Raw genomic sequence first — 13,361 nt, forward strand, 5'->3', positions numbered from 1 at the left:
ATGTTCCTCTAGTACAAATGCAGCAGAGCGGACTGAAGTAGCTGCCCATAGAAAAACAGTCAGGAGTCTACTTTTATCTTTGTAACTGGAAAATGAGAGCTCCAGTGTGATTGGTTGACCATTGGGCTAGGTGTCATGAATTGTCCCTAATGAGAAGTGAAATTGTTCAATAACCGTTTCTTATCTGCTAAATCTGTAAGTTTATTCTTATTTTAATGCCTCATGTCCGCGGGGCAGTAGGGATCCGCTACGGATTCTCCATGGAGAATCCGTAGCGGGCCTGATTTTCCCCGTGGACATGAGGCCTAAGGTTATGTTGTTTCATAGTCATCTGCTGTAGGCGGGTCGAAAAAGAACAGTGAAATTCTGGAACCCAGTCTAATGATGAACGCTCATGAAATTTCTGCATAAAACATCATCACCTCTCCACTCAGTACCTGATAGATATTAGATTGTGCGGGATCTGGCTGCCAAGACCCCCACCAATCTGCAGAATGATGGACCTCATCCACAGTCTTTCAGCTGCTGCAAAGAAAACTTTGAATGACTTATGGTTAAAGGGAAGCGATCACTTCTGAACAGCATCATAAAATTATGGTGCTATTGCGTGAGGTGATGGGGAGTCAAAGGATGTAGACGTCTATGGTAGAGTGTATGCACAGCGGTCTGAAATGAGTCGGAGCTGGTGAGTATAAAATAATACATTCCCGTCATCTTCCTGAACAGCACCATAACTTAGTTTATGGCTCTGTTCGGAGGTGACATATTCCCTTTAAACATGCATGCTTCATTCAAAGTGTATAGTACTGACAGAGCTAAACACAGCTCTTGGATGGATCCCATCGGTCAAACACCCATCAATAAAGCCGATCACAGTAGATAGCTGGTTTAGGACTGAATAGTCCTGTAAATACAAGAATTAATTAAGATGTTCATGAGTAGTTAGGATGCTAGAATGCTTGGCTCAGTTTAGGGAGCCTGAAAATGCAATCCAGTCTGCTGGCAGCATGTTTCAGAGCTAAATAAGCTGAGTAAATTGATATATTACACTTGTGGGTCATTTATACATTTTTAAATCCCTGCTCTTTCTATGCTTAGGAGTCCAATGGGCGGATCTATTAGTTATCTGTATGCACATTCATACAGGGAAAGCTGCCAATCACTGATAGGACCGCCCACTGGACTCTTAAGCCTAAGACAGAGATTTAAAGGAATAGATTACTACTTATACTGAATCTTATCCCACATCAATGTATATCAATCTGCTCCGCTCCTCCTGCTCTATAACCTGCTGCCTGTAGATTGGACTGGGCTGTATGTTCAATGTGACAGGGTCCTTCAAAGCAACAAGCACAGGCCTGTGAATCTAGCCAACAACACTCTTGTCCTATTTCCAGGTATCTCATTGATCTCACCTCTAGGAGACAGCGGCACTTAGCGAATCCCGTCTTTAGTCTTCAAGTGATTAAATAATACTTGGATGTTTATGACCTGCTGGGAATATAATTTTCTCTTCAGTTTGCGTGCACAAGCTGTAATCTCTAAAAGGAAAACGGTTCTTGAACAGCAATTTACAACTTTATAGAGCAAAAACCCACATAAAATCTTGATCTATTTGTAAACCCTTTACTTTAGTCATCGTGTTCTGAATTTGAGTTATATGAGGTTTTATTTTTCATTTCATGTCTAAATCTAAATTCACAATTCTGCTCGCTTCCTGTCGTGCATTGTGGGAGCTCGGATGACAGCTACACAGTAAGAACTTAGCTCTTAGGTCATATGTCTGACAGCGGGGAGGAAGGAAAGCAACCAGCAGATCTTGGAAAGCAGTTAGGTACGGCGTATGAATGGAGAGAATGACATAACATAACTGAACATCAGTACTAGAAGAGTCAAGTAAAATATTTGCTAAGTTTTTTGTGCCCTTTTTTAGACCCGCCAGCGCTTGCAGAGAGCGGTCTGCATGTTCCGTCTTTTTTCGGCATATTGGACCCTGATCATAAATTGCCATTTTCATGAACCTATAATTCTTTTTGCAGGTGAAATGCCGCAACTGGTGAAAGGAATGAAGCTCTTAAATCAGGCCGATCCCTGCGTTGAAGTGTTGATTCAGGAGACGGGAGAGCACGTCCTTATTACAGCAGGAGAGGTTCACTTGCAGCGCTGCTTGGATGACTTGAGAGAAAGGTTGAGAAAACAATATATATTTTCCTGTAAACATTTTGTAGGCGACCTTGTCTAGACACTGATTTATGCCTTTTTACTTTGCTAGAGATTCTCATCCAAAAATCTTTCCGCATCCTCTGGACCCTAAGTACATTTATTAATGGCTATGAAATGATCTGCTGTTGGCGAGGGCTGCTTCTTCTCTGGCCTTGCATCCATCCTGAACACTTTTTGGCAGACTCCTTCTCATTACTTGTCACTGAATGCGATCGCTTCATTTATAGCTATATACTCAGTGTGCAGTGGGTTTTCCAATTAAAAAGCGATGTAGCTGTAATGAAAGAGTATATTTATTTATCTGCATAGCTAATGCTACTGTAGGCATGCAGATGGCGTTTCCTTTCATCTGCAAGGGGGCAAGCATAGGATAATGCAACTTTTTTTTTTCTTTTTGCATGTTTTATTATTTTCAGGGTGATTAGTGAGAGGGCAGAAATACACTTATTGGCTAAAGCCGGCTGCACACGGGCGGATTTGCGTTGCGGAATCCGGAGCGGGCGTCCGTTCCTGGGTTCCGCAGCAAATACTGCATGCTGTGGCAAAGAGCGATTTCCTCTACACGAGCGGAAATCGATTGTGCAAATATCAGCATGCTCTATTTCTGTGTGGATTCCGCACAGATGGCTTCCACTGAAGTCAATGGAAGCAGTCAGATCTGTGGTCCTTTCGCAATAACATCGCCTTGCGACGACGTGGGAAAAGCCGGGATTTCAAAAAAACTGTCCTGTGTGGGTCCAATGGCTCACTGTGCAGACTATCCACGGTCCAGCAGGCAAAAGAAAAAACAGGTATGCGTGGATGCCGGCTGGTCACAGAGTCAGATTCCTTATACAGAATTTAACCCGTCCGTGTGTAGGCGGCTTAAAAAACATCAAGCACCTAATTGAAACTTTGTGTGATTCTATGTAAGGCCAAAAAAAAGACATATGTCCATCCAGTTCAGCCAATTAACCTCCAATGTTTTGTAAATTTCACAATTTATTGTGAAAAACTGAACACTTGATGGAGGCTCTAGTACACTGTTGGGTCGTGTCTAGCTTGGATACAAGATGTGATGCAGGCATACAGGTTGCGTATGGTATCTTGTGACATATCTTTCCACATTTGTAGTAAGTGAGTCTCTAGATTGTGCAAACTCGTAGGCTGTCAAAGTTGGCATCCCAGATGGTCCCATACATGTTCTATTGGCGATAAATCTGGCAAACGGGCAGACCATGCAGGTGTGGCAATACAAGTGCAACACTTTTGACAATGTGACTTATCAAGTCAGATGTTTTAGTTCCCCTGGACCTTACTCACGTTGCTGCAATATGCCTGAGAAGTTGAGGTTTGCTGTATAAAGTGCACATAATACTAAGTAGGGAAAGTGTCACAGTCAAAAATGGTGTCCCAGATGGTCCCTTAAGTGTCTTATTGGCAATAAATCTGGTGACCAGGAAGGACACGGAAGTGTGACAATGTTGTGGAGACATTCCTGTGACCCGCTTGTGTGTGCAGCCGAGAATTATCCTGCTGGAAGATGCCTCTTGGAAGCCGCCATGAGAGGAACACATATGGCTGCAGGATGTCCTGAACATATCGCTGAGCTGTTATTGTCCCTCGTACCACTACTAGAGGTGACAGACTGTCATATGTGATGGACCCCCAGACCATCACACCAGCAGTGGGGGCAGTGTGTCGTTCCACAGCAAAGGCAGAATTGAGGAGTTCACCCCTAGATCTGCAGACACAAACATGGCCATAACTAAACCTGGATTCCTCGCTGAAAGCAACCTGGTTCCGCTCCATAGCAGTTCAGTTTTGTCGTTCACATCACCACTGCAAACAGAAGTAACTGTGGGTGGGTGTCAAAGGCAGTATGTAATGGTGTCATGAGACCAAATGTCCTTCAGCCAAGCGCCTGGAAATGGTTCTGACAGACACAAGGACCTGTAACGATGGTGCCACCTGTCTCTGGATGGTGGACACTGAAACAGTTGTAACTGCTCGTCCTTGTCAGATGATGAGAGATTATCCTTTCTACTGGTGGTACGTTAAGGGCGACCTGAGGCCAGTCGCCTTGTGTGCATGCCCTCACACATCCACTGGTCCAACATCCAACAGTCTGGTCAGAATGATCCAGGTGGCAGGCAATTAATTGATTCGACTATCCGGATTCTTGCATATCAATAATGCGCCCCTCTTAGAACCTCTTTTAAGGTCTCCGGGGGCAAGACTGTTCATCTAATCACACTACCACTGCATGCCGAGTTTTGAAGCAAAACGACAACTTCTCCTAGGGGCTTGATTTTTTTATTTCGTTTTTCTTGTTTACAAAGATTGTAGCCTATAAGGGGTTTGGTTTGTATTATTAGGACAACCACCTTCCATGTTCCCTATTCAAGTTTATAACACTACGAATTTCATTCTAGAAAAATATGGTGATCTGGATGAATCCATGGTGGATCCTCAATAATTGCACCATGTTTCATAATGTTATTAAAAGTATATATTGCATAAACATAACCTGGTTTTAGGTGATACACACCTTCATCAAATACAAGATCTGATGAAGGGGCATGCTGCCTCGAAGCATATTATATGCGTGAGACAAATTATGTTATGAAGATTATTAAACCCTTAGCACCTCATGACATGAATGTACGTCCAAGGCGTGTGGGGTTAATATAGTAAGGGTCCCAATTGCAACCCCCACCCCCCACAATGAGATTACGGGGTACCCATGTGTCTGCGTATTAAGATGGACCTGTGGCTTGTCTTAATAGAATGCCTGCAGAAATACCATATACTGCAATGCTATAAGTATTGTAGCATATGGTATAAGTGGTCAAATGATCGCAAGTTTAAGTCCCCTATGGAGATTTAAAAATAAGTGAAAATTTTTTTTAACCCCCGACAATTTCCTGTATTTATAATTAAAAAAAAAAAAACCTCAAAACGTATTTGGTATTGCCATATCCTTAAATGTCATTATTATGAAAATAATGTATTATTTATTCTGCATGATGAACATCTTAACCCCTTAGTGACGACGCTATCGTAAAACTACGTCCTGCTGTTTCAGGACGTGTATGGAGGGAGATAGCGCCGCTGTTTATTACAGCTGACACCCGCGGGCAATAGCTATTAACCCTTTAAATGCCGCTGTCAATTCTGACAGCGGCATTTAAATCCCCCGAACGCTACGTTACGTTACGGCAGCCAGAGGCCTAATGAATGGCCCAGGGCTGCCTTAGCAGACTGCCTATCAAGCCATCCACACAGGGTGGCTTGATAGACTGCCTGTAAAAAAGCAGTATGACGTAATGCTATAGCATTACGTCATACTGCAGGAGCGATCAAAGCATCGCATGTTAAAGTCCCCCAGGGGGACTTCAAAGTAAAGTAAGAAAAAAGGTGAATAAAGTTTTTTTTAAATTGTAAAAAAAAAAAAAAAAAAAGTTATAAAAGTTTAAATCACCCCCCTTTTGCCATATCAATTACTAAAAAATCTAAATCATAAAATAAAAATATGTATTTGGTATCGCTGCGTCCGTAAAAGTCCGATCTATCAAAGTAGTGCATTATTTTTCCTGCACGCAGAACGTTGTCCGAAAAAAAAAAATAAAGAATGCCAGAAATACACTTTTTTAGTTACCCTGTCTTCCAGAAAAAATGCAATAAAAAGCGATCAAAAAGTCGTATGCATTCCAAATTGATACTATCGGAAACTTCAGGACATCCCGCAAAAATTGAGCCCTTGCACAACTACGTCGACAGAAACATAAAAAAGTTATTGCGCGCACAAAATGACCGCAGAAAATAATTTTAAAAAATTAAATATCTTTAAAAAAAAATACAAGTACTACAGCAAAAAAAAAATACTATATAAGTTTGGTATCGTAGTAATCGTACTGACCCATAGAATAAAAATATCAGGTTGTTTTTGTTGCAGTTTGTGTGCCGTAGAAACAGGACGCACCGAAAGATGGTGGAATGTCATTTTTTTTCCCATTACTCTCCGCTAAGAATTTTTTAAAAGTTTTTCAGTACATTATATGGTACAATAAATAGTGCCATTGAAAAATACAACTCGTCCCGCAAAAAACAAGCCCTCATACAGCGATGTCGATGGATAAAGGAGCTACGATTTTTTAAAAGGGAGTAGGAAAAAACAAAAATGGAAAAAGGCAAAAAAGCTCCGTCACTAAGGGGTTAAGAAAGAAAATACATAATAGCAGAATTGCACTTTTTCGGACATCCCTTTTCCAAAAAAAATGGTGATCAAAACCACAGGTTGTCCCGAAAAAAATGAACAGCTACACGAGCCCCTCAATGAAAGATTAACAAAAAAAAAAGTTATGGCGGTCAGAAGATGTCAATAGAAAATAATTTCTCTTAAAGATATACATATATATATATATTTTTTTAAAGCCGTACAGCAAGAAACTAAATTTGGTATTGTCATAATTGTACTGACCCATAGAATAAAGTTATGTTGCTTTTGCTGCAGTGTGTATGTTATAAAAACAAGACCTCCCCAAAGAGGGTGAAATTGCATTTTTTTTCCATTTCACTGCACTTACAAATTTTTAAAAGCTTTTCAGTACATTAACCACTGCCATTGAAACACATGCACCTTTTCCTGGAAAACAGGCCTTCAGACCGCTGTCAACGGAAAAATAAGAGTCACGATTTTTTGAAACTGGGAAGGAGAAACCAAAAGTAGAAAAAAAGGGCCTCATCCTTAAGGAGTTAAGCAATAGGACTCTGTTATGGCACCAGATCTTCAGCTTTTTCTTAAATGAAACTCATACCGTTAAAGTGGTTTTTCAGGGTAACACTGTTGATGACTTAAACCTTGGTTGATGTTGATCCGCCACTCAAGATCCTCATCGATTAGCCTTTTTAGGTGACTGAGGAGGAGCGGTTTAAGGCTCTGCAAGAGCTGCTCCCACTAGGGCACAGTGGACCCGGCCCACCCATGCATTGCTCCATGTATTCTTACATTCCCTAAAATCTATAACAAGATGCAGTTTTCCCTGGCCAAAACAACTGAGTTGGCTTTTTTGCTTTTGGGCGCACATGAATTCAAATCTACTCTATGTGTATACGGTAGTATATATGTCACAGGTGCTGATATAGCAACATAGACTCTATGCAACACACAGAGTTACAAAAATGTACAATGTTTACTTGCGAACAAAGAAACAAAAATAGGTAGTCATAACAAGCAATTCAATTTTTACTGTAAGCTTTCCTAATGCTGACTACAGCCAGCCAAGTCCTAGAACTAATAAGTCTTTATGCACAGAAGAAAAACAATTACACTTGGTACTCAGTATGAATTAACATCAACACCGCAGTATCAGTAATATAGTCCAAGTAGCGATCCGTGAGTACAAAAACAACATATGTGATATAATGCACAGTTCGTATGCAGGGGAATAGCTCTTCAATTTATCACAATCGGGTAATTCAAATACACGATGTAGACGAACGCTAGTAAAAGAAATGTCTTTAAGATTTGGGGCTTAACTCAGTTTAATGTCCCTACTGCAGTTCCCTCCCAAATATTCAAGATCCTGAACTTATAACAGCCTATTCAAACAACAAGTGTCTGAACGCTCACTACAATCCCTGTCACTGATTGCAGCAAGACTACTGGCTTTTTAGTCCCTAGCAGAGTTCACACAGTCAAACTGAGGCCAGCCTCACTTACGTATGTTGTATGAAAATACTAACTTTGACCTGCTCAGGGTAATCTGAAGTCAGGATCGTTCCTCTACCATGGTTCCCATGAGCTCTTGTTGCTGTCCTGACTTATGCTCCAGCCAGTCTTCAGTAGTTTCAGCAGATCGTCCCAAGTCCTCTAGTTATTGCTGCTCTGTTTTATCGATCCCTCTGTGTAGCACATACTCTACTCTTTAGGAAATTCCTGGTCCCACAGTCTTCATTCTTCTTTTGTGCAGACAATTCCCTCTGTAGATTATTGCACCTCCGAGGACCAGCAGCACTCCAAGCTCACTCGCAGCTTCTGTGCGCTCTCACCTTGTGGCGCAGCAACAGTTTTTTTATATGGCACTCATAGCACCAAGGATATTTGGGGCTCGACCATCGGGGGGCGGCCTACACACTAACAGTGCTGACCAACGCTAGTATTCTCTGGCACTCCATGCATTGGATTTCACTGCCATGCTCCTAATTCAGGAGCATGGCCGGTCTCTCATCGCTCCGCTCCACTGTTTGACAGAAAGGTGTGGAGCTTAAAGGGGTTGTCCCGCGCCGAAACGGGGTTTTTTTTTTTCAATAGCCCCCCCGTTCGACGCGAGACAAACCCGATGCATGTGTTGAAAAAAAAAAATGGATAGTACTTACCCGAATCCCCGCGCTCCGGTGACTTCTTACTTACCTTGCGAAGATGACAGCCGGGATCTTCACCCTCGGTGGACCGCAGGTCTTCTGTGCGGTCCATTGCCGATTCCAGCCTCCTGATTGGCTGGAATCGGCACACGTGACAGGGCGGAGCTACGAGGAGCGCTCTCCAGCACGAGCAGCCCCATTCAACACGGAGAAGACCGGACTGTGCAAGCGCGTCTAATCGGGAGATTAGACGCTGAAATTAGACGGCACCATGGAGACGGGGACGCTAGCAATGGAACAGGTAAGTGAATAATTTCTGTATGGCTCATAATTAATGCACAATGTACATTACAAAGTGCATTAATATGGCCATACAGAAGTGTATACCCCAACTTTAAAGCAGCTGCTCATCAGAGTCACAATGGTAAGAGGGGGTAGTGTAGCTTCGCCCCCTTTCTTACATGAGCAGTGAGATCTTCAGTCCTTGAGTGCTTATCTCTGGGATGGAGGTGAAAGGGTTTCTTGTCTTCGTCTAATTTTATTGAAGCTTTCATCAAAATGTAAGAGCACTCCTACAACTTAAACTACACAGACTTTAAAAGTGACAGATTTATCAATGACTTTTGCCAAATAATTGTATACCAACTATTAGTTGGTGTAGTTTACGCCAAAACTTGTGCCAAAAGTTTGCAATTTTTGGCATAATTTGGTACATTTAGGCCCTGCCCCATTCTCATGAAGCCACACTTTTTCAGCCATGTCGAAAAAAGTGTTTGAAAGTGTCTAAAATGCATCGTAAATGTAGTGCAAAGTTTGTTAGACAGTTTTTGGTACAACTTGCACCAGAATGCTATAAAATTCTGAACATTAAATCTGCCGAAAAGTGTTTTTGGGACCTTTTATTTTTTTGTAACATATGTTCGTATGTTGGCACTGCTGTGAGGCTTTCCATAGGTGCGATCCTAAGAATACCTCCTAATGATAGGTACACATGCAAAACCATATGTATTGAAGAAGATTTCTGGGGAAAACATTTTTATGCATAGTCTAGGTCCTGAGGGCTGGTTCATGATACACAAGTTCAAAAACATCTGAGAGAATCCCATGTACCACATCCCTAGGCCCCGCGGAAGGTGAAATAAAGTGGACACAGTTTGACTGAAGTGTTCCCTTAAAAACACCTGCTATATGTGAATGGAGTCTTAAACAGACAGAATGTTAATCTGTGGGATATATTTTTACCCATCTGATGATCGGTATTAGACGGATTTTAAAAACTCCTTTACCTTCTATGGTATAGTAAAACTCCTAAAATGGTCATAAATGGTGCAGTTGTTGCATAATTCACATTTGACATGTTGTGTATATCTAGAATAGATATTGGCACAGTAAAAGTGCATGAAAATATTCTTTTGACAAATCTAGGTAGAAAGTGGCTTCATTTTTGTGTTGTAGCTGGATCAAACACACAGGGAAGCGTATTATGTGAGTAATGATTGTCCCTTGTGACAGAACAGCCGGCATTCAGCTCCCTTTCCCAAGTACCAGACCACCATATGTCTCCCTGTAACTTGTTCGAAGACTTGTGATGAGTGAAAGTCCTCGGCAGCGTGCACACTGGGGAGCTCTCTGCTCTTCCATCCAAAGCATTGGGTGTTTGGTTTAGTATACCCCATGGTGGACTACCCCAAATTACATACCACCGGACTCTTTACTAACTGAGGTTGATGCATACTTATTAAAGGACACATGACATCAGAAAATGATCTATTGTATAAATCAAGTTTTTACGTTAAACATATTTTTAAATTATTTTTGGTGATTTTTGTAATTAATCTAGATTTCAAACAAAACTAAAAGCTACAGTTTTCACACTGATCACTAAGCCTAATAATAGTCTGACACTTCCTGTTCTGTAGAGAAAACATTTCAGCAGTCATTTTCTTGTCATCACAGGCAGGTTTACAATAAAAGGGAACACCTATATATAGATAAAACAGGATCCACCATTCATCATAGGTGAGGGTCACAGCTCACCTCCTCTCCTCCCATGCACAATAACCTCTGCACAGGTCACAGCCTGCCTAGGACAGTTTCCCATAGAAACCAAAGGGTTAGCGCCGTCCATTTCATCTATAGGCCATGGTTGTCTGCTGCAAAGACAATATGGCAGCCCCCATAGCCATGTACGGACCACAGAGAAAAAAATTACAATCGGAAAAATAGAAAACCGAATTCTATTTTTCCAATCTATAAAGTAACAATCAGACATATGTTACACCAATCTCTGTGAAGAGGCAACCCAATTAACGCGTTCTTGTTGTTTCAGATCAATTTTTAGAATAAGCTGCCATATGTACATAAGGAATAACACCCTTTATGGCCATTTTTTGACTTTTATGTGGAATTTTTTAATCCGTTTTCCCCCTCAGCATGCTGCTTCTCTAATTTTCAGTTTTCCTTGAGCTAGTGGATGGAGACTAGCTATTATGATCTCCCATACACAGCACACAGAGAGGAGATCCTGCATGGAGAATATTATACAGCAGTACTGAGCAGTGTAGCCGTGAATGCAGCACTAGAGTGTGATGAAACGCTGAAGTCTTCCGCAGCATTGTCTCTGCCTCCCTCCTTACTCCCTAGAGTTCCGTGGGTAACATCTTACCTGATCGCTCAGTGAATTGATCTCTAGGTGAACTTTAGCAGTATTTCAGAGTGCATGATCACTGCAGAGGAAGGAGAGAGAATGAGAAGTGGGGGAAAAAGGCAATTTTATATAATAAGATATATTCTAAAGTTTCCTATATCCGAATGTACTATGGATTTAGGCAGAGTTGGTGGAACGGCATTGCCTATGTCAGCAGTAGAGGCTATTGATTTCCCTACCGTTGTATGATATAGACTCTCATGAATCTAAAAGACTGTAAAGTCTCGTAAGACTTTGAATCTCTTATAGCTTTCCATGTTGTGTCCAAGATGAATGGTTTTAATTCCTGGGTAAATACAGAGCTTTCCATAAGTTTTTTTTTTTTTTCTGCAGATAAACAGATGCAAATGTATGCGTGCTTTAAGTACATGTTTCCCCCCACTTGCAGATCTCTTTAGTCTTTAGAAGAAGGCTTGTGTATACACATTTGCAGCCATACTTCAATGATGTAATTGCTTCCTAATACTTCCTTGGCAGTCACATCTCAGGAATAATAAGAACGCTCTCAAGTCTACTGGAGACATTTGGCTGCACCACGCTATGAGGGAGATTCGTTCCTTACCACCTACCCCGCAGGTGTCCATTGTCTTCTACAGCCTCACTGCTATACTTAGACATCATTTTGCGTCTTTTTAATGTTTTTTTCCCCCTCCACATAGAAATCACATGAACGGTTCACCTGTTAAGTAACAGCTGCATTGTGCTTCCCATTTCAGACATTTCATTACCAGTCTATTATGTGAGCGCGCGGTCTTGTTTTTACCGCTACTCACATATTGCAGTATACATTCTTCCTGACAAGTAGCGAACTCCCTATAGTCAATCTGCGTAGGGACTGTCTACATCAGGAGCCCTTTACTTGTGATAGGGCTGTGCTAATGTTATTCAGTAATACCGCTCGCTCTCATTGGCTGCATGCTATTGTTTTAGGTTGGTGACCTGTGCGAAAGTTAAATGTTACATTTCTTACAGTTTTGAAACACGTTTCACGTTGCAGTGGCATGCTGGGAAAATGTAAATCTTTACTATGGCCCTATATGAAGAAAAATCAGCATGTTAATATATTCAGTACTTGTGGGTTATCTGTTGCCACTTTTTCAATACAGAATAATAATATAAATATTTATGTTTTGGAGAAATAGTGTTTTTTTGTGCATACTGTATGTATTGGTGAAACATTTGCGAAATTAACTTGAAAATTGGTTGCAGATAACCCCCAAGTACCATATATTCTTTACTTGCAGACTTTTTTAAGATACTACTTGGTAAAATCCATAGGCTGTAAATGCACCCAATGAGAATCCTGGTTCAGTATTGTATCAGTGGTACATTGAGGACCTCTTATATACAATTTTAAAAGCCTAATATAACGCAGCTCACGTTTCGTATACTAATCGAAAAAAATATAATTTTTTTTTGGACAAGTAGATTAGGCTATGCATCTAACTTGTTCTGTAGCATACTTCCAATCAAGTAGCAGCTTAATAGCTTGATAATACAGAGGTGACCACAAGTTCCTGTAAGGCTGCTCTCACACAAGCAGCTTGGGTTCTGCGAGTGCATTTCTGCAGTGGAAGGCCTGTGTATGATCGCGCAAATGAATTGCGAATAATCCCGTATGCGTGTGGTTCTACGGTGTATGAGTCATCCGCGTGGAAAAACGAACGCAAGTAGGGAATAACATCTGAAAGTTGCCCAACCTCCTGGAAACCCCTTCTAGCACCTAGACAACTTTCCCTTGTAAGTTGTGGTGAACGTTGCTTTGAGAGCCTTCAGAACGGGATGCTGCTCTCTAGATTTGGCTGGTTTTATACTACTTTTCTTGGAAGTAGTATAAACCACTTTAAAAAAAAACACTTATTTTTGTGGAGGAAGAGCCCAGAAGAACAAGTAGAGGTTGCAGACTGCAGTCTGGATGGGGGTGTTGCTCTCCAGACTCCGTCCTGCATTGTCTGTTCACAAATTCCTGCTCTGTTTATACCATTTGTATCTGGTCCCCTAGCAACATGCGTACGAATCCGCGTCTATACGCAATGTAATTGTGTATGTTCTGTGGATCGAACGCATCCATAGAGATCAACAGAGC

The 13,361-nt window shown here is 41.3% G+C and overlaps 1 protein-coding gene across 1 annotated transcript in view; it reads left to right on the plus strand.

Annotated features, from left to right (window-relative positions):
* EFL1 (elongation factor like GTPase 1) overlaps positions 1 to 13,361 on the plus strand; it is a 212,992-nt gene that overhangs the window by 164,713 nt on the left and 34,918 nt on the right. Inside the window, exon 17 of the mRNA XM_066592683.1 lies at positions 2,040 to 2,187. Within this exon, the coding sequence (XP_066448780.1) occupies positions 2,040 to 2,187 (148 nt within the window). The remainder of the gene's footprint in view (positions 1 to 2,039; positions 2,188 to 13,361) is intronic.

This window comes from Eleutherodactylus coqui, chromosome 2, assembly GCF_035609145.1.
Source record: "Eleutherodactylus coqui strain aEleCoq1 chromosome 2, aEleCoq1.hap1, whole genome shotgun sequence".
Classification (NCBI taxonomy): domain Eukaryota; kingdom Metazoa; phylum Chordata; class Amphibia; order Anura; family Eleutherodactylidae; genus Eleutherodactylus; species Eleutherodactylus coqui.